The sequence below is a fragment of the Xyrauchen texanus genome, chromosome 29, assembly GCF_025860055.1.
Source record: "Xyrauchen texanus isolate HMW12.3.18 chromosome 29, RBS_HiC_50CHRs, whole genome shotgun sequence".
In the NCBI taxonomy this organism is placed as follows: Eukaryota; Metazoa; Chordata; class Actinopteri; order Cypriniformes; family Catostomidae; genus Xyrauchen; species Xyrauchen texanus.
In genome coordinates, this window is record NC_068304.1 from 38,880,397 (window position 1) to 38,903,132 (window position 22,736).

At 40.6% G+C, this 22,736-nt stretch overlaps 2 protein-coding genes across 2 annotated transcripts; one reads left to right on the forward strand and one right to left on the reverse strand.

The window, feature by feature from the left end:
* The first annotated feature begins 3,037 nt into the window (after positions 1-3,037).
* On the forward strand, positions 3,038-12,730 carry syt1b (synaptotagmin Ib). Its single transcript, XM_052096839.1, has 8 exons — positions 3,038-3,233; positions 3,421-3,596; positions 5,392-5,505; positions 5,763-5,930; positions 8,411-8,578; positions 10,881-10,998; positions 11,092-11,225; positions 12,527-12,730. The coding sequence occupies exons 1-8, from the start codon at positions 3,038-3,040 to the stop codon at positions 12,728-12,730; spliced, it is 1,278 nt and encodes a 425-aa protein (XP_051952799.1).
* Positions 12,731-13,344: 614 nt separating this feature from the next.
* On the reverse strand, positions 13,345-22,393 carry si:dkey-30c15.13 (uncharacterized protein LOC558731 homolog). The gene is given in 7 exon segments (XM_052097273.1): positions 13,345-13,398; positions 13,973-14,001; positions 14,004-14,118; positions 14,225-14,332; positions 15,303-15,359; positions 15,644-15,754; positions 22,169-22,393. Coding segments are annotated over 7 exon segments (684 nt in total). The 5' UTR covers positions 22,379-22,393.
* Positions 22,394-22,736: the final 343 nt, after the last annotated feature.

Sequence of the window (22,736 nt, forward strand, 5' to 3'; positions counted from 1 at the left end):
TATTTTGAAACAATTTTCCCAATTTCTTTCACCTTCACTTTTTAATACACAAAGTTCATTCACGTCACTTTATTATTTATTTATTTTGCTTTCTCATTTCTTTAAGATGTTACACAGTGGACTTCTAGATTTTACTCTTTCCACTGGAGTTTTACCTTATGTAATATAACAACACTTATCTTAAATACAACCTTTGTTTAAATTCCAATTACTTAGTTGACTTCATTTTAATGCAATACACTGGACTTAAAGCTTTAATTCTTATTCTCTTTATTTATTATTTTATTTTTCTCCTAACTATTTTTGATTTTTCAAACTATTTTTAATTTCTTTATCGTTGTTAAATTTTTAATTTCAATTTCAAATGTTTTATTGTAACTTGTCCCTGTGCTTTAAAGGTTAAACTTTAAGCACAGATATATTTTGACTTCTCTGTATGAAGTTCACTTCTCTTCTGTGACTGAGTAGTTCAGAGGCCTGTCATATTTTTCAGCTGCTAGTCTAAAAAAAAACCTCACAAGCTAAGAGTTAACTTTCTGTCTACGCAGCAAAGCTGAGTCTCTCTAACTTGGTCACACACCCTACAATATCTCTTGAATGTATAGATTATCTGCATGAAGTCAAATACATTTCTATGCTACAGTCTAGTTTAGGAGTTTTGTTCTAGCCCATTCCAATCAACAGCTGCTAGACTAAGAACAGCCAAGACTAAATGTTTTCCAGCCAGTTGTAAGTTAACTTTTTGATTTCTTTTTTCCTAATTTTGTTTTACATCTATATTAAATGTATATTTCTATCTATATATCTTTATCATTGGTTTTATCTCCACTTTACAACCAGAATATTTATTAGGTGCCTTTTCTTCCTGTTATATCAGCTCTTCTCTGCCTCCATATATTGATGGAAGGTTGAAAATAGCCCAAATATATTTTCTCTGCTGTAAATTGCATATATACCCCTTACCATTTATGCAGCACAGGCTGATATTTTGGAACATTTTTAGTTTTCTATATTTTAACAAAGTTAATTATTTCAAAGTTTCTCAAGACAGGCTTTCAGTCCAATCTTTGTACTGGGCTTATGTCTGTACTCAGTCATACACGTCCATACACACTTGCTCTTTACACACTTTCAAACACAAATACAGATACTCTCACAAACCACAGAAATGACCACACTTTTTACAAACACAAGGCCTTTATAAACACAGAGCTCACAATAACACAAAATAATTCTAGAACACAACTATTCTACCACTCCTCTTGAGTGACCCGTTCCTACAGGTTTTATACACACAAACACACACTCCTCTTGAGTGACCCGTTCCTACAGGTTTTATACACACAAACACACACTCCTCTTGAGTGACCCGTTCCTACAGGTTTTATACACACAAACACACACTCCTCTTGAGTGACCCGTTCCTACAGGTTTTATACACACAAACACACACTCCTCTTGAGTGACCCGTTCCTACAGGTTTTATACACACAAACACACACTCCTCTTGAGTGACCCGTTCCTACAGGTTTTATACACACAAACACACACTCCTCTTGAGTGACCCGTTCCTACAGGTTTTATACACACAAACACACACTCCTCTTGAGTGACCCGTTCCTACAGGTTTTATACACACAAACACACACTCCTCTTGAGTGACCCGTTCCTACAGGTTTTATACACACAAACACACACTCCTCTTGAGTGACCCGTTCCTACAGGTTTTATACACACAAACACACACTCCTCTTGAGTGACCCGTTCCTACAGGTTTTATACACACAAACACACACTCCTCTTGAGTGACCCGTTCCTACAGGTTTTATACACACAAACACACACTCCTCTTGAGTGACCCGTTCCTACAGGTTTTATACACACAAACACACACTCCTCTTGAGTGACCCGTTCCTACAGGTTTTATACACACAAACACACACTCCTCTTGAGTGACCCGTTCCTACAGGTTTTATACACACAAACACACACTCCTCTTGAGTGACCCGCTCCTACAGGTTTTATACACACAAACACACACCTCTTGAGTGACCCGTTCCTACAGGTTTTATACACACAAACACACACTCCTCTTGAGTGACCCGTTCCTACAGGTTTTATACACACAAACACACACTCCTCTTGAGTGACCCGTTCCTACAGGTTTTATACACACAAACACACACTCCTCTTGAGTGACCCGTTCCTACAGGTTTTATAAACATACACTCTTTTTGAGTGACCCGTTCCTACAGGTTTTATAAACACAAAACAATTAACAAAAATTTACAGATGATTGCATGCAATTATTTCTTCTGGAATCAAAACCCTTTATTTATTCTTATTTTCCTTTTTTTATTGGTTTAGAAGAGCTTTTTGAGCGTTCTTACCACCACAGGCGAACTGGCAAGTAACACAAACGTTTATAAGCAAAATATGCTTACCTCCTAATGGTGGCCACCGTGTTTGTGTTCGCCTTCCCAGCCAGCCTGTGATGTAAAGACTCTGCTCTCTACTGTCCCTGTTCGGGCGCCAATTGTTGTAGTTATTCATGCCAATTTTGTGAAAAATCACTCAGCATCTTTGGGGTTTTGATTTCAGAAGAATAGACTTTATTATCACACAATAAAGCCGAGTTGCCTACGGTGAAACCACAGTACCAACAACAACAACAACTGAAGCATCTCTGGTTTGGTTTTACTTAAATACATCTCCTCAAACAAGGTGGGGCTTACATGCATTACCTATCATGCTCTTCATTGACTCTGGTCTTGACCATATTAAGAAGTAACAGAATGTCCTTTGGAAGAGATCAATTCTCCCCCCTAAGTAATGCTATTTATGTTTCTGCACACACAGTCAAATAGTCAAACATATGTGAGCACATATTCATCACGTCACAGGCCTTTACATACAGTAAACTGCATGTTTGCCCCTCAGACATAACTGTGGTATAAATCAACAATGTTTTTCATTGATTATTCCTGATTAACTTGATAAAAATATACTACAATACATGCTACTGTTTATCCTCAGAATGCATGAGAGCAAGTGGGATGCTCTACTGGCTGGTCCTCCCTCGTCCGCATCACCCACCCACAGGCAGAATGGACATCAGGTACTTGAATTTACAGCTTCTCCAGCCACTGCAGTTCCACCTCAAACAACAACCACGGAGAGCTCTTTCCCCAGGATCAGAAGCAAGTTTATAAATGAGCTTCATAAAGTCCCATGTGAGTACTCTCTTACGCACATGCAGTGGCCCCAAAATGCATTTGGACAGGACAGTGAGAAAGTGAGAAAAGGAGTCACTTTCAGCTTTTATTTGTTTGAAGATGTCACTTTATGCAATGATATTCATATACTGTAATTGTGGCTTAAATGCCCAAATGTCTATTTTATTTTATTTTTTTACCCCAGTGCCCACATGGGCTTTCGTGACCCTCGGCTTCCTCGTCGTCTTCCTCATGCTCAGCTGTGGCCTGTGTGTGTGCAGGAAGTTGATATTTAAGAAGAAAAAAGAGAAGGGTGGGAAAGAGAAAAGTGAAAAGGACAGCATCAACATGTCAAATGTGAGAGACGAAGGCACTAAACAGGTACAAAGGTTAAAGGTTAAAGGTTTGGGACTAATGCCTTGTTACTCGTTTAAATAACATCACATGACATTGGGACATGTGAAGAAGATGTTAAATTAATATTTCGTGTACAATGCAAGTTGAGCTCAATTGACGGCATTTGTGGCATGATATTGATAACCACAAAAATAAATTTTGACACGTCCCCCCTTTTCATTAAGACAACTGGGTTCCAGTGAGGCACTTACAATGGAAGTCAATGGGACCAAATCTGTAAACATTAAAATACTTTTTCAAAAGTATAGCCACAAGACATAAACAACATGCATGTAAACATGATTTATGTGTGATAAAATCACTTACTAGCATTTGCATTAAGTTATAGCCAATTTTACAACTTTGTTGCCATGACGACACAATGCCACATACCCTAAAACCCTAAAACGACTGTAATAATGATGATGATATAAACAAATTTACATTTCCATCCATTTCTCAAATAACACACGTGTTTTAACAGAAGAATTAATGTAAGTGATTTTATCAAACTATAAGCTTCATATTTATGCTTTTTAACCCTCCAAAAATTGGCCCCCATTGACTTCCATTGTAAGTGCCTCACTGGAACCTTTTTTTAAAGAACACTTTTCGCCTATTTACACTATTTCTCCCTCGTGGTGGTGTAGTTACTCGCCTCAATCCGGGTGGCGGAGGACAAGTCTCAGTTCGCCTCCGCTTCTGTGACCATCAATCCGCGCATCTGATCACGTGACTTGTTGTGCATGACACCGCGGAGACTCACAGCATGTGGAGGCTCATGCTACTCTCCACGATCCACACACAACTCACCACACGCCCCATTGAGAGAACCACTAATCACCACCACGAGGAGGTTACCCCATGTGACTCTACCCTCCCTAGCAACCGGGCCAATTTGGTTGCTTAGGAGACCTGACTGGAGTCACTCAGCACACCCTGGATTCAAATGCACGACTCCAGGGGTGATAGTCAGCATCAATACTCGCTGAGATACCCAGGCCCCTCAAAATATATTTTTGTGGTAATCAACATTATGCCACAAAAGCTGTCGAATGAGCTTAACTTGTGTTGAACCTGGAATATTCCTTTAAATACAGAACATTCCCAAAATGTGGCAAACAAACTCAATTTACAGTAATGAACTGGCAGCTGTGGTTGACAGAACTTTACAATATAATATGACAACAAAAACAGGATATTGTTTTAGGTGTTAGGGATGGCATTTTGATGATTGTATATCGTACAGGAAATTATATAATGTTAATACACCAATCTATTTGAACTACATCAATTTGCTTGATACTTTTAAATGTACTGATCATCACCATAATCGCGGCGATACAATGAAAATAATGCACTAAACATTGGATGCACCGAGGTATCAGCCACCGATATTTATCGGACGATTATTGACCAAATTCATAAAATGTCAAACGTTCTATTGTTTAAAACTGCAAAAACAGAAGTGCAAAAAACGTTTTAAAAGTGCAAAATAAATAACCTATTTCCCCCTCTCTTGTATTGATCATTAATTGTGGCTCGCTTAAAATTTAAAGCATAAATAATAAGCAAACAGTTTTCATTTCAGTGCACTCCTACAAGAAATGAATAATTAAATGCCAATAATGAATTCATGAATAAGAGCAAAACTGAACATCTAAACAGATATAATGGGAAATAGTCAGGGAATTCCTGGAATGCCATTTCCTACTTAAATAATAACAGAATCTGGGCATGTTCATGGTAATGATTGGCACTTGGATGGTTGTGTTTTCAGGCTGTCCATCATGGCACTGATTCTGACCCTCAGGAAGAGGACGTAGAGCCTAAAAAGGCCACAAAACTTGGAAAACTGCTGTATACCCTTGACTACAACTTCACTGACAATGCGGTATGAATGCAAATGAATGACTAGGATTAATTCAGTCATCAATATCCATGTTAATGAGAGAAACTTGTTTAATGTGTTGGCAAAGGCCACACTGGCATCGTCAGAGTGGAGAAACTTCTTCAAAAATTTTAATTACAAATAATTATATATATATATATAAGGTTCAGATCATTGGCATATAAAGTATGATGTTTCTTAATTTTTATGCATGAAAATGTTATTTAAAACTGGTAATTTTATTATTTCTTCTTTCTTAGCTAATTGTAGGTGTGATGCAGGCAGAAGGTCTTGCTGCGATGGACATGAGTGGCACCTCGGACCCATATGTGAAAGTCTACCTCCTCCCGGACAAGAAGAAAAAGTTTGAGACGAAAGTTCATCGTAAAACATTAGATCCAACTTTCAATGAACATTTCACTTTTAAGGTATCTTGATATGAAAATCTACTAACATGAAAATACTAACTGTCAAGATTGTAAGCGAGATCCCACCGAACGAACAATTTCTGGTTCCTGGTATGTACGTTTTTGGTATCTAGAACGTTTCTAGAACAGAGCTTAAAGGTTCTTTTTTGGTTAGTCAGGAAATGTATCTTTACAGAAATGGAACATTTGTTTTAGGTTGTGCATAATGGCTCTCATAACATTCCCCCAATGTTCCCGTATCCTCTAAATTCTGGTAACATTTCTGCAACCATATGGCAACATTACATCTACAAGCCATTTCTTGTTTTAATGCTGTACTACACTAATGTAAGTTATTTTTGTCTATCAATAACCTCTTTGCAACATCTATGAAACTCAACAAATACAATAATGAAGAATAATGAAAAATATGAATGAAAAATAAAACTTGAAAATAACCATTTAAGAAGATTCTGTGTAAAGTCTTTAAAGGTTATCACCTTTAACATCAGCATCATTTAGGGCCACATAGCATGATTGCAAGAGAGAGAGAGAAAGAGAGAGAGAGCGAGATGGAGCATGTGTGATCACCTGTTGCCACTCCCAAGCAGAGATACTGTCAGCTTTCTGAAGATCAGCTTTCTCAGTGGAAAAATAGCATTCAAGAGGGGGTAATTCTCTCTATTTCGTGGTAGCCGGTGAGCAATAATCGATCACTACAGAAACCACAATGTCTTCTGCCATTTTAAACAGCACCCATTGTGTAATTAATCAGTCTGTTGTGTCTCTCAGCTGTGATGAGCCATAATGCTGAAGTTGTTTGTTTAAAGCCGTTTAAAGCTGTTTCCTATCTTTAGTAGTGTAGCAGTAATACCAGCGATCACGAAGAGCTGTTGTATGTAAACACTGGCTGACGCGGATTCACTTCACGTCCCCTAACTGGTTATTATTACACACAAATATTACCTTTTACCACCACCTGCTGGCTAACATATGTAATGTAAAAAAAAAGACAAACGTCTAGGTTACAGATGTAACCTCCGTTCGACGTTGTGTCGAAGAAGCGACACTAGGGGTCTCTCTTGAGCACCGAATATGCCTCTGATCTATGAAAAAAGGCCAATGGGAATTAGGCAGACAGTATTTGCATACCCCGCCCCCGGACATACGGGTATAAAAGTGGGCAAATACGTCGAGTTCATTCAGGAATTTTCTGAGGAGCTGGAAATGGTCCAGCCACTACAGTGGCTCGGCTCAGCGACGTGGCCGGGAGGACACAATGTCTCATTCCCTCCATCAGGGAACGGAGGTTACATCCGTAACCTAGACGTTCCCCATCTGTCGCTCTCTCGACGTTGTGTCGGAGAAGCGACACTAGGGGTCCAATTCAAATCACGCCATGCGTTGAGCCGTGTACGTGTACTGCTGACACAAGAGCGGGCAGGTTTCTTAAGTGCAAAGGTGACCAGTTGTGTCAGACTGCACGTACCCTTCCCCAATGCCCCATAAAAAGTCGTCGGAATCCTTTTGGTTACCCTAAGAAGGGGAACAAGGTGACACTTGCCAACCTTGGAATGGGCCGAGCCTAGATGGGCCTCTTTTCTCTCTATGTTTCATGCATAGAGCCAAACGGCTGGGGCCCTTACACGCATCGTGGGAAGGGGGTCTTACCCAGTTGGAAAAAGACCATGCGGAGACCACACCTGCCCAGGAACAGGGAGGTAAGTGGCGAAATACGTCACATGGGCCACATGTGGAAAAAATGGTGAGTAAGAGTCGATCACTACAGATACCACAATGTCTTCCGCCATTTTAAACAGTACCCATTGGTTCATATTACACACAAAAATGATCTTTTGCCACCATCTGCTGGCTAACATATGTAATGTAAAAAAAAAGACAAACAGTAGCTCTTAACACATCTGCACCGCTCTTACACTTTAGTTTAGAATGGCAGGAACACAAGCGGAGTGATACACACAGTGAAGTGTCCGAGTGCTGATGGTGTCAGACCATCAGCACACATGGAACGTCTCTCATCCAATCAGATTCGAGGACCGGAACTAACTGTTGTGTATATATATATATATATATATATATATATATATATATATATATAATGAAAAATAAAACCTAAAAATAACCATTCAAGAACATTCTGTATAAGTTCTTATTAGGTTATCACACAAAAACCTCCCTGCAATAATCTGGGAATAAGTTCTAAAAAAGATAGTTCTTAAAATGTACCAAATGAGAACCATATGCTAACATGAAGGGAAAGTCAAAATTATGGAATTGCCATGAGGACAATTATGCACTGAATTTGCATTGTGAGATATTTGAGCCAGCTAATCGCTCTCCATTTGTCATGAATCAATGTTTCATGATTCAAGTAAATCCATCTTGTAATTATTGTTTTCCTGTCAGTGTACTGTAAAGCCATTAATTTATTCCTGTGTGTGTGAGCTACTCCTGAGACTCTTGTGACACTTTGTCTGCAGGTTCCGTACGCAGAGCTCGGTGGAAAGACGCTGGTCATGACAGTATATGACTTTGACCGTTTCTCCAAACACGACGCTATCGGGGATGTGAGGGTGCAGATGAATAAGGTGGACTTCAGTCACCTGACGGAGGAGTGGTGCGATCTGCAGAAAGCCGAAAAAGAGGAGGTAAGAGGGAATCTTAGATACAGTGCATTCAGAAAGTATTCAGAGTTCAGACCCCTTCATTTATTTTACATTTTGACATGTTGCAGCCTTAGGCTAAACTGCTTTAATTATACATTTTTTCACATCAAACTACACTCCATACCCCATAATGTCAAAGAAAAACCAGACTTTTGATAACTTGTGTGCATCCAACTTCTCTGGATCATCTTTGAGATGTTTCTACACTTTGATTGGAGCCCACCGGTGCCAAATTAAACTGACTGGTCATGATTTGGAAAGGCACACCTGTTTATATAAGATCTACAGCTGCAAATGCATATCAGAGCAAAAACCAAGCCATGAGGTCAAAGGGACTGCCTGCAGAGTTCAGAGACAGGATTGTGTCGAGGCACAGATCTGGGGAAGGCTACAAAATAGTTTCGGCTGCATTGTAGGTTCCCAAGAGCACAGTGGCCTCCATAATTCTTAAATGGAAGATTTTTGGAACAACCAGGACTCTTCCTAGGGCTGGCTGCCTTGCCAAACTAAGCAATCCCGGGAGAAGGGCCTTGACAAGAGAGGTGACCAAGAACCCGATGGCTACTCTGGTTGACCTCCAGAGATCATGTATGGAGATGAGAGAAACTTTCAGAAGGACAACCATCACGGCAACACTCCACCGATCTGGGCTTTATGGCAGAGTGGCCAGACGGAAGACTCTCCTCAGTGCAAGACACATGAAAGCCCTCTTGAAATTTCAAAAAAGCACCGAAAGGACTCTCAGACTGTGAGAAACAAGATTCTCTGCTCTGATGAAATAAAGATTGAACATATTGGCCTCAATTCCAAGCATCATGACTGGAGGAAGCCAGGTACCGCTCATCACCTGCGCAATACCATCCCAACGGTGAAGCATGGTGGTGGCAGCATCATGCTGTGGGGGTGTTTTTCAGTGGCAGGGACTGTGGGACTGGTCAGGGTTGAAGAAATGCTGAACACAGCAAAATACAGAGATATCCTTAATGAAAACCAGGTCCAGAGTGCTCAAGACCTCAGAATGGACCGAAGTTTCACATTTCAATAGGACAATGACCCTGAGCACACAGCCAAGACAATGTAAGAGTAGCTTAGGGACAACTCTGTGAATGTCCTTGAGTGGCCCAGCCACAGCCCAGACTTGAACCCAATCAAACAACTCTGGAGAGATCTGAACATGGCCGTCCACCAAACAGTCCCCATCCAACCTGACAGAGCTTGAGAGGACCTGCAGAGAAGAATGGCAGAAAATCCCCAAATCCAGGTGTGCAAAGCTGGTCTCATCATACCCAAAAAGACTTGAGGCTGTAATATAACAAAATGTGTAAAAATGAAGGGATCTGATTACTTTCTGAATGCACTGTATATACCCTGCAATGGCTTGTGCAATGGCCACATGGCTTGTAGACTAATTATTGATTTAATGGTCCAGTTTAGTTGCAGAAAGATTCCTTGAGTTTAGAGGTTAAAGGGATAGTTCACACAAAAATGAAAATTCTCCCATCATTTACTTACCACAAGGAGTGGTGGTGGCGTAGTGGGCTAGGGCACATAACTGGTAATCAGAAGGTTGCTGGTTCAGTCCCCACAGCCACCACCATTGTGTCCTTGAGCAAGGCACTTAACTCCAGGTTGCTCCGGGGGGATTGTCCCTGTAATAAGTGTCTGCCAAATGCATAATTGTAAATGTACTCACCTTCATGCCTTTCCAGATGTCTCAGGCTTTCTTTCTTCTGCTAAACACAAATGAAGATTTTTTTAATATCTCAGCTCTGTAGATATAAATTCTCCTCCCTGTCCTGTAGGTGGCGATATTCATGAAGAATGTGAATCACCAAAAGTGGAGATTTATACTAAGAAAGGACATAAATATTGGACGCTCACCCACACCTATCATATCACTTCTGAAGACATGGATTTAACCACTGGAGTCGTCTGGTTTACTTTTATGCTGCCTTTATGTGCTTTTTGGAATTTAAAAGTTTTGGGCACCATTCACTTGCATTGTATGGACCAACAGAGCTGAGAAATTCTTCTAAAAACCTTTGTGTTCTGCAGAAGAAAAAAAGTCAAAGGAAATCATTCAGGGAATTTTCTAGAACATTTGTTGGGTATATAAACAACTACAATAATATAAAAAGTAAAGAACAGAATAGTATACATCCTAGTTTAGATCAAGGGTGTCTGTGGTGATGTTTAGTGTTACTGAATGTCACCCCCTTTTGGTGAATTTGCTGATATTAAGATGAAGTGTGAAATAATAACCTTTTTGTTGTTGACTCAACAGCACGAGCGGTTAGGTGACATCTGCTTGTCTCTCCGCTATGTACCCACCACTGGAAAACTGACTATAGTTGTTCTGGAGGCCAAAAACCTCAAGAAAATGGACGTGGGTGGTCTGTCAGGTGAGTTAAAAAGTGAAAAAGAAAAATCAAGACACGCCTTTATATGACATCCTGCTTGTGACACATTTTATTTGCCGACAATCTGTTTCACAGACCCCTATGTAAAAATCCACCTGATGCAGAACGGTAAAAGACTGAAGAAGAAGAAAACTACGATTAAGAAAAACACGCTGAACCCGTATTACAATGAATCATTTAGCTTTGAAGTTCCATACGAGCAGATTCAGGTAGTTCGACTTCTATTTAAAGTTTTACGTACTTGTGTTAATGCCGAAGTGCGTCATTTTTGGAATAATGTGCAGATTTTGCTGTTTCGTTCACCAAAGTGGCATTCAACTGATCACAAAGTATAGTCAGGACATTACTGATGTAAAAAAACAGCACCATCACTGTTTGAAAAAAGTCAATTTTGATCAAATCTAGACAGCAGCATCACTCCAACACCTTATCCTTGAGTCAGTCAATCATTGTTTTGAGGAATGAAGGCGATAAAATGCTTGAAATGGCCAAAAATCTGAAGATTTCATTCAAAGGTGTCTCTACTGTCTTCAAAGACAAAGCACAACTGTGTCTAACAAGGACAGAAAGAGATGTGGGAGACCAGATGTGCAACTAAACAAGAGGATAAGTACATCAGAGTCTCTAGTTTGAGAAATAGACGCCTCACATGTCCTCCGCTGACAGCTTCATTGAATTCTACCCGCTCAACACCAGTTTCATGTACAACAGTAAAGAGAAGACTCAGGAGGACTTATGGGAAGAACTGCAAAGAAAAAGCCACTTTTGAAACAGAATAACAAAAAGAAAAGGTTCGAGTGGGGAAAGAAACACAGATATTGGACAACAGATAATTGGAAAAGAGTGTTACGGATCTTAACCCCATTGAGCTTTTGTGGGATCAGCTAGACTGTAAGGTGGGTGAGAAGTGCCCGACAAGACAGACACATCTATGGCAAGTGCTACAGGAAGTGTGGGGTGAAAGGTCAAGTGCTACAGGACGTGTGGGGTGAAAGGTCAAGTGCTACAGGAAGTGTGGGGTGAAAGGTCAAGTGCTACAGGAAGTGTGGGGTGATAGGTCAAGTGCTACAGGAAGTGTGGGGTGAAAGGTAAAGTGCTACAGGACGTGTGGGGTGAAAGGTCAAGTGCTACAGGAAGTGTGGGGTGAAAGGTCAAGTGCTACAGGAAGTGTGGGGTGAAAGGTCAAGTGCTACAGGAAGTGTGGGGTGAAAGGTCACCGGACAAACTGACCGCTAGAATAACAAGGATCTGCAAAGCTGTCATTGCTGCACATGGAGATTTTAAAGTAATTAAAAAAAAAAATCAGTATAATAGTAGTTTTTCACGTTATTAATGTCCTGCTATACATTGTGATCAGCTGAATGCCACTTTGGTGAATAAAAGTACCAATTTCCTTCCATAAGAGCAAAAACCTTTGGTGACACTTAACTGCGCATTTCAGCTTTAAATGTTCAAGTCTTGAAAATAAACACATTGATGGTTATTGACCGGCCTTCTCGTTGTCTTGTAGAAAGTGCAGGTTGTTGTGGCAGTCTTGGACTACGATAAAATCGGCAAGAACGATGCCATCGGAAAGGTTTTCATTGGACAGCACAGCTCAGGAAGTGAGCAACGCCATTGGTCAGATATGTTGGCCAATCCAAGAAGGCCAATCGCCCAATGGCACGCCCTCAAACCTGAAGAAGATGTGGATGCTGAACTGTCAAAGAAATGAAGCCGTTACCAAGTGTGTGTTTGTCTGTTTTGAGTATTTGCGGGACTGTGGACTGGGTAAAATCGCTTCTCTCTCAGCCACAATAATACCACGTCATTTCACACGTGCAGCATGTACGCACAATATGAAGATGCATAAATAATAGATGTATTAATACAGTAAATACTGTCATTAAATATAAACACACCTTCCACATTCAACTTTTCCATGAAGATTTGTAATCCATGTTTTGAATTGCACAGCTATGTTTATATGACACAGATTCAAGAGTCTCGTTTCATACTCTGTATCTATCAATGTAAGCAATGGTCAATTGCACTCACCTTCAGAATAAAATCACATTTAATTGTAAATAAATAAAGAAAATCACACATGGGGTCCATTTGACCCTCATAAACTCTATGCATAGGGATGTACATAATATAAATGCTTTAAAACTGTCCAAAACATACAGTATATGCAGTTTATAACTATGTTACGCATTACATCTTATACTAATAAACCTGGTTGCAAATGCTAAACAATGAACTTTTCATTTTTCTAGATGACTCCCAAATAAAGCAAGCCATAAATTAGGGTGAAGTGTTTCCATTTGTTTCCTTTGGTTTCGTTTTTCAAAGGCTGAAATGTTCATTGTCCAGTAGTGGATTTGTATGATCGTCTGACTCCTAAAACACAAAGAGATTAAATATTTAAGGAATATTCCGGGCTCAACACAAGTTCGGGTCAATTTACCGTTTATCGGTAAACGTTAAAATACTCACTGTTTCAAAAGTATAGCAACAAGACATAAAGGATATGCGTTTAAACATGATTTAAGTGTGATAAAATCCCTTACAAACATTTTCTGTGTAAAGTTATAGCTATTTTAACAACTTCGTTGACATGATGATGTCATAACATAAAGCCGTCAACGCTGTAATCCCAGAAATTGACTATTTAGACAACACAACAATTCAAATAATACACCAGTTTAAACATAAGAATTAATGTAAGTGCTTTTATAAAATTCTAAGCATCACATTTCTGCTTTTAAACCCTCCAAAAACTGGCCCCATTCACTTCTATTGTAAGTGACACACTGGAACCTCCATTTTTGCTTCTTTTTAAAAATATGACACAAATGCTGCTGATTGAGCTTAACTTATATTGAACTCGGAAGATTCCTTTAAGCACATTTATAGTAATATGTTTCCTAGACTCTGTATGACAGTGTATCCATAAAGGCACAGTGTGTTGTACCTGCATTACTCTGCTGTAGTCTTGTCTGAAGGGGCGCTGTAGCTCCTCAGACCTCTCCAAGTAAGAAAAAGTATGTACATGGCTGTGAACATACACTGGAGGATGAACAGTATACAGCTGCCCTTGACCACATACACACCAATGCGCTGAGACAGAGACAGAGATCGATTAGATACACACACTCACACAGAAACAGTGTTGAATCATCTGTGATGTTGTCTGCATTATTGCACTGCTAAACTATACACACACCTGCTGAGTGTTGATTTTCCCTAGTGCTTTGGACTTCAGTACGAAGGTGATGAAAGAACAGACTGCAAACAGCAAGCTGACGATGATCAGACCCATCAGAGTGATGACCTGAAATACAGCACAGATCTCACCTTAATCAAACAAGTACTGGACCCATTATGTTTTGTCAATTTGCACAGAAATGCATAATATAGAATCTTTAAAGGGATATTTAAGATTGTTTACACCCCCTCATGATATCTGTGTCTGACTTTCTTTCTTCAGCAGAACACATTTGAAGAAAAACAGAAAAATATCTCAGCTCAGTAGGTCCTTAAAAATGCAAGTGGATGGTGATCAGACCTTTGAAGCTCCAAAAATCACATAAGCATCATCCATACAACTCCAGCGGTTAAATTAATGTCTTCTAAAGCGATATGATCACTTTTGGTGCAAAAAAGGTCACTTTTGAACTATAAATCATCGCTTCCTGTCAGCAGAAGTATGCGGGTTCACGAGAAGGTGGAGTTCACACTGTCTCTCATGTGACGTATTCACGTTGGCATGTTACAGACGTAATCTCACATTGTGAAAAATATACAGATACAAATACAGATCTAAACCAAAACCAACAAAGCTTCTGTACAACGATCCTCCTCCTCAGTTGTAAACAGCGCTGCTCTTCCGGGTGTGTCACATGTGCCAACGCGATTACGTCACATGCGCATACCGGAAGCATGAATCAGAGTTAAAAAGTACTTAAATATTCATATTTTGGCACCAAAAGTGATCGTTTCATTTTGGCACCAAAAGTGATCGTTTCACTTTGGAAGACATTAATTTAACCGCTGGAGTGGTATGGATGATGTTTATGTTAACTGTCTGTGATTTTTTGAGCTTGAAACGTCTGATCACCATCCACTTCCATTTTAAGGACCTACTGAGCTGAGATATTTTAGTATTTATCTTCAAATGTGTTCTGCTGAAGAAAGTAAGTCAGACACACTTGGGATATCACGAGGGTTAGTAAATGATGAGAGAATTTTCATTTTTAGGTGAACTATCCCTTTAACAAACATACAAATTCAGGAACACTCACTTTGATTTTATTTGGTTTCCTTTGGACCTCTATTGTCAGTGACCCCGTGACGACATACTGAGACACACACAAACAAATTCACAGATATTGAGACCTTGTGGAATGTTGTTGGTACATTTGGATTGATAAACAACGAATTATTAACTCAGTTGTTGAACGTCACTGAAGGGGTCCATATTTTGAGGCTACTTATTGGTAGCCGAAAGCATTATAACAATTCTCTTGCATGTTTGTACAGAAATCTGTGGAGTTCCGAAGATGCAGATATTATGTGAATTTTTGGCTGTTTTTAGCAGTCACGAAACAATTTTGAGAGCCTGTAATGTGATGGGAGAATTTACCAACAAGCCACACCATACTGGAGTCGACATAGACACAGAACAGCCGAAACTCAAACAAGTGTAAGAAATGGTGCAGAGAATACAGGAGACAGCACTGAATATCTGAACAACCTGAGAGAGAAAGAAAGAGACACACAGGGAGAGGAAAAAAAACAAGAATTATTACAATGTCATTGCAGACGTACCTCATTAAGAGTAAAGAGCACATTTACATGCATACCAATCCACTGACTAACTACAAAAACTAATAGCAGATATACATAATTAATTTATTAATATCTGAAATCAATTCCCACATATCTATCAAAATCTATAGGGATGCACCAATATGGGAATTTTGGCAAAACCGATAATTCATTCTATCCGGAGGCCAGTTACCGATATATTTGCTGATAAATCTAACTCTGGATATAAACATTTTGTGTTCCTGATTAAAAAAACAAAAGGCTTAAAATGCCACTCCAGAGCATTACAAATGTAAACATGTAACGTGGATAACCGCTTTTATATTAACTGCAAATAACTTTAATTGCAGAACACAAGGAAACTTTAAGGAAACATCCAAAATGTTGTTTTCCCATAATCGTTCACTAAACGTAGCCTACTTTGAACCAGTTAAATAAATACATTTTACATTCAGATATGACAACTTACTTTTAAAAATGGACTCTGTTGACTGCAGTTTATTATGTGAGTGAGCTACTTTAATAAATAAAGTGCATTGCACACACTCCAAACCAGTCAAAAGACCTCAATAAACAATGCAAACAAGTCTCAAACTCAGTTTCCATCCACCTTTCGCGCTATTTTGATATCGACAGTGAAAATGCGGGGAAAAATTGCAACATTTGCCGCCCGTTTCCATTAAAATGGCCTTTTACCGCTAAAAATGGTGTGCGTGATGACGTCATACCTAAAAAAGGTACGCATATTTCTCCAGCAACTTTTAACCACCAACGGAACTAGATTATCATCTCAAATCAATTTTAGCTTCATAAGGCAAATTATATTTTCTGAAGAAGCAGTAAATGCGATCTGAGGTAAATAGGGTTAGATTCAAAATATTTAATCATTTAAAATGTTCAAAAACTCGTTTTCTGAAAGTGAACTCAGCATTGGACAAATAGTTCAGATATTAGGCCTATAGTCTTGAGGAAAGTCTAGAACATTCTGAGAACGTCATTCAGCCGACTGTATTCATCTACAGGACAGGGTACGGCTAATTTAAGTTTGTGTAAAGAAAAGGCATATATAGGTCTAAAAATATATATATTTTTCGTTTGGTAATTAATTTTTTTTCATTTAATGCTTTTTTCGTTTTGTCCATCCATCCATCTTCAACCGCTTATCCGAAGTCGGGTCGCGGGGGCAGCAGCTCCAGCAGGGGGCCCCAAACTTCCCTATCCCGAGCCACATTAACCAACTCTGACTGGGGGACCCCGAGGCGTTCCCAGGCCAGTGTGGAGATGTAATCTCTCCACCTAGTCCTGGGTCTTCCTCGAGGCCTCCTCCCAGCTGGACGTGCCTGAAACACCTCCCTAGGGAGCATCCTTACCAGATGCCCAAACCACCTCAACTGACTCCTTTCAACGCAAAGGAGCAGCGGCTCTACTCCGAGCTCCTCACGGATGACTGAGCTCATCACCCTATCTCTAAGGGAGAAGCCCGCCACCCTTCTGAGGAAGCCCATTTCGGCCGCTTGTACTCGCGACCTAGTTCTTTCGGTCATGACCCAACCTTCATGACCATAGGTGAGGGTAGGAACAAAAATTGACCGGTCCATCGAGAGCTTTGCCTTTCGGCTCAGCTCTCTTTTCGTGACAACGGTGTGATAGAGCGAGTGCAATACCGCCCCGCTGCCCGATTCTCCGGCCAACCTCCCGCTCCATTGTCCCTCACTCGAGAACAAGACCCCGAGGTACTTGAACTCCTTCACTTGGGGCAAAACTTCATTCCCTACCTGGAGTACGCACTCCATCGGTTTCCTGCTGAGAACCATGGCCTCAGATTTAGAGGTGCTAATCCTCATCCCAGCTGCTTCACACTCGACTGCCAAGCGATCCAGTGAGAGCTGAAGGTCACGGACCGATGATGACATGAAGACAACATCATCTGCAAAAAGCAGCGATGAGATCCCCAGCCCACCGAACCAGCACACCTTCCCCACCCGACTACGCCTCGATATCCTGTCCATGAATATCACAAACAGGATTGGTGACAAAGCGCAGCCTTGGCGGAGACCAACCCCACATGGAATGAACTCGACTGCGTGCGAGGACCCGGACACAGCTCTCGCTTTGGACGTACAGGGATTGGATCGCCCTAAGAAGGGACCCCCACCCCGTACTCCGCAGCACCTCCCACAGTCTCTCCGGGGGACCCGGTCATACGCCTTCTCCAGATCCACAAAACACATGTAGACCGGATGGGCATACTCCCAGGCCCCTCCAGGATCCTTGCAAGTGTAAAGATCTGGTCCGTCGTTCCACGGCCAGGACCGAAAACCGCATTGTTCCTCTTCAATCCGAGGTTCGACAATCGGCCGAACCCTCCTCTCCAGCACCTTGGAGTAAACTTTACCAGGGAGGCTGAGAAGTGTGATACCCCTGTAGTTGGCACACACTCTCTGATCCCCCTTTTGAAGAGGGGAACCACCACCCCGTTCTGCCACTCCTTAGGCACTTTCCCAGATTTCCACGCTAATGTTGAAGAGGCGTGTCATCCATGACACCCCTCCACATCCAAAGCTTTCAGCATTTCTGGTCGGATCTCATCAATCCCGGGGCTTTGCCACTGCGGAGTTGTTTGACTACCTCAGTGACCTCCCCAGGGAAATAGAATCTGATCCCCATCATCCTCCGGCTCTGCCTCTACCATAGAGGGCGTGTTTGGATTTAGGAGTTCTTCAAAGTGTTCCTTCCACCGCCCAATAACCTCCTCAGTTGAGGTCAACAGCGTCCCATCTTTGCTGTATACAGCTTGAATGGTTCCCCGTTTCCCCCTCCTAAGGTGGCGGACGGTTTTCCAGAAGCACTTTGGTGCGGACCGAAAGTCCTTCTCCATGGCTTCTCCGAACTTTTCCCACACCCACTGCTTTGCCTCCCTCACGGCTGAGGCCGCAGCCCTTCAGGTCTGTCGGTACCTTGCAACTGCCTCCGGAGACCTCCGGGACAACAAATCCCGGAAGGCCTCTTTCTTCAGTCGGACGGCTTCCCTGACCACCAGTGTCCACCACGGTGTTCGAGGGTTACCACCCCTTGCGGCACCTAAAACCTTGAGGCTGCAGCTCTCCACCGCGGCTTCGGCAATGGAAGCTTTGAACATCGCCCACTCCGGTTCAATGTCCCCAACCTCCGCAGGGATGCCTGAAAAACTCCGCCGGAGATGTGAGTTGAAGATCTCGTGGACAGGGACCTCCTCCAAACGTTCCCAGTTCACCCGCACTACTCGCTTGGGCTTCCCAGGTCTGTCCAGAGTCTTTCCCCACCCCCTGACCCAGCTCACCACCAAATGGTGATCGGTTGACAGCTCTGCCCCTCTCTTTACCCGAGTGTCCAAAACATATGGCCTCAGATCCGATGACACGATTACAAAATCGACCTTCGGCCTAGGGTGCTCTGGTACCACGTAAACTTATGAGCATCCTTATGTTCGAACATGGTGTTTGTTATAGATAATCCATGACTAGCACAGAAGTCTAATAACAAACATCCACTTGAGTTCAGATCAGGGAGGCCGTTCCTCCCAATCACGCCTTTCCAGGTGTCCCTGTCATTTCCCACGTGTGCGTTGAAGTCAACGTGTGCGTTGAAGTTTTTTCGTTTTGTAATTTATTTTATTTAATACAGGGGATTTAGCATTTTTTGTAAAGCAAAACTAAACAATAATTTAATAGAATTGGGCTGTAAGTTAAAAAAAAAATGAAAGAAAGAAAGAAAGAAAAGCACTGATGATTTTCTCCTAGTATTGTGTATTTATTTTTTATTTTATCTTTGTGCACAGAAATGATGTTTTTTTGTGTTGTGGCTAATTCTGTGACTGCCATCTATTTTGAATGGTGTGAAAAAGCAACTTTAATAAACAAACCGATGGATACAGCGATTAAATTAATCACAAACAGTGGCCATTCATTTGTTCAATGTGCAGGAGGTATTTGTGTTGCACTCCTGAAAGTGTCCCATTTGCAGATCGGATCTATATGCCGTAAAGATCAATCCATAATCACATACAATTAATTGGCTTTCAATACTGTCGTCATGACAACACCGTTGGGGCAAACTCTGTCATGTGACACAAAATTTTGCATTAATGCAAATTTTATCAGCAAACCAATTTTTCGCAACATTTAATGTATCGACAGAGTTTATGCGCTTGAGTTAAACGGAAAAATATTATGTTGACATTTGTGACATTTTAGCGATAATGTGCGTTTCCATCAGCTTTATTTTGATGCGCTAAAACTTTTTCCGCAAAAAAATCCTTGGATGGAAACGCAGCTAGTGTAAACATGAACAACATGATTTGACATACATAAAGAACCAAAATGCATGTTTGTCATTAATAAATAAAATATGGACCCATGTCCAGAATGATCTTCTAAAGCAATGTCTCATGCAATAACGATAACTTGAACAACTCTAATTTATCGGCCGATACCGATATGGCCGCCGATAAATCGTGCATTTCTAAAAATGTTGGAAATACATTTCTAGATAGAAAAATTTGCATTTTCACTAGTTAATCATACTAATTACAACATAATTACTGATGTCAAAAATAATAATTTTTACTAGTTAGAAGTGCTGATATGCACAATTTAAATACTAAAACTAGTAAGAAATGAATTATGGATATCTGTATAATTGCATTTTGAATAGGAGCGAATGATCATTGTGAAATCCTACCAGTTTAAATTCCATTTTTGATGCGGCTATTTCCTTTAATAATTTTGTCATATCATGATAAACTAACATTTTTACTGGTGCAAATATAATTTGTTAATAAATACATTTGTAGTCACACTGTTAACTTTACCCCTAATCCTAACCCTAACCCTACCCTTACTCCTAAACCTACCCGTACCTCAACCCCAGTAGCAGCAAATGTGGGCAATTTGCAGAACAACATGTAGTTACACTGTAAATACATATACTTGTATATATTTAATGCTAGTACATAGTAGTTAAGGCCAACTTATATAAAGTGTATCATAAGTTTCATGTGTAATTAAAGTAATGTCAACAAATTATACATTACAAAGCATTTTGACTAAAAGTAATTCCATAACTGATATCAAGTATTAGCATTTAAACTAGTGAAAATGTAGTTGTTGATAGCTATAATTCATATCCTACACCTGATTAAAGGAATATTACGGGTTCAATACACATTAAGATCAATCGACAGCATTTGTGGCATAATGTTGATTACCACATACATTAACTTTGACTCCTTTTCTACCATTTCTTAAAAAAAAAAAAGCAAAAATCTGGGGCCTGGGTAGCTCAGCCAGTTTTGATGCTGACTAGCAAGCCTGGAGTCGTGAGTTTGAATCCAGAGTGTTATGAGTGACTCCAGCCAGGCCTCCTAAACAACCAAATTGGCCCGGTTGCTAGGGAGGGTAGAGTCACATGGGGTAACCTCCTCGTGGTGGTGATTAGTGGTTCTCTCAATGGGGCGTGTGGTGAGTTGTGTGTGGATCGTGGAGAGTAGCATGAGCCTCCACATGCTGTGAGTCGCCGCGGTGTCATGCACAACGAGTCACGTGATAAGATGCGCGGATTAACGGTCTCAGAAGCGGAGGCAACTGAGACTCGTCCTCCAACACCCTGGTTGAGTTGAGCAACCGCGCCACCACGAGGACCAACTATGCAGTGGGAATTGGGCATTTAAAATTAGGAAGAAAAGGGGATACAATCAAAATAAAAATAAATAAAAGGCAAAAATCAAGTTCCAGTGAAGCACTTACAATGGAAGCGAATGGGGCCAATTTTTGGAGTATTTAAAAGGTAGAAATATGCAGCTTTTAATTTTATAAAAGCACTTACATCATTTTTTCTGTAAAACTCATGTGTTATTTGAGCTGTAAACAGGGGTGTAGATTTGACACTACATCGTCATGGCAACACAAATGTAAAATTGGCTATAACTTTACACAAAAAAGGTTTGTAAGGGATTTTATCACACTAAAATCATGTTTACACGCCTATCCTTTATCTCTTGTTGCTATACTTTTGTGAGTATTTTAACATTCAAAAATTGTCCCCCATTCACTTCCATTATAAGTGCCTCACTGGGACCCAGATTTTTGCTTGTTTTTGTTTTTTTTAAAGAATAGAAGAGTAGAGTCTAAATACATTTTTGTGGTAATCAGTTTTATCCTACAAATGCTGTCGATTGGGCTTAACTTGTATTGAAACCGGAACATTTCTTTAAATGTCGAAAGGGCTTTTGTCAGCTTATCATGCATGTAAACGCTCACAATCCTGCAGGGTTAGCAGCTGTTTTCGGGGGTATCTGTTTTACCCCAGATAGAAGAAGGCGAGTGTTGATGACTGTTCCGAACCAGCGGACCAATCTGGCTTCCTTTAGCTCTGGAGGGGTCGAGGCCGCAGGTTGAACTGGGCGGGGCAAAGGGCGTTCCTTAAAAAACACCTGATACAACCCCTCCTGAAACATGTTCTGAGTCATCTGGGCAAAAAGAGAAGATGCAATGGTGACATCACCAGTAACCATGGCAACAAATGGAATGGTTAAATATGCTAAAATTGCTAAACTGATTTTATGCTGTGCTGTTCATCTGTGGTTAATCTCACTAGTGGTCAACACATTTGTAAGGGACAGTACAGATAGCATTTCGAGGCATGGTGGATCACCAACATTTTTAAACATTTTTATAGTGACTGCGATAAACATTCAGTCCTCCCACATACAGTGACATGTAACTTACCTCTGAAACCCTGGCATCAGATGTGAAACAGCCTTCTGAATCAGTCCAAACCAACAAAAGTATCAACAAACATTCAAATATATAGATTAACTTCAACGCAAAGAATCTGTCTTCCTGAAAGACATGTCAAAGTTCATCTGGTAA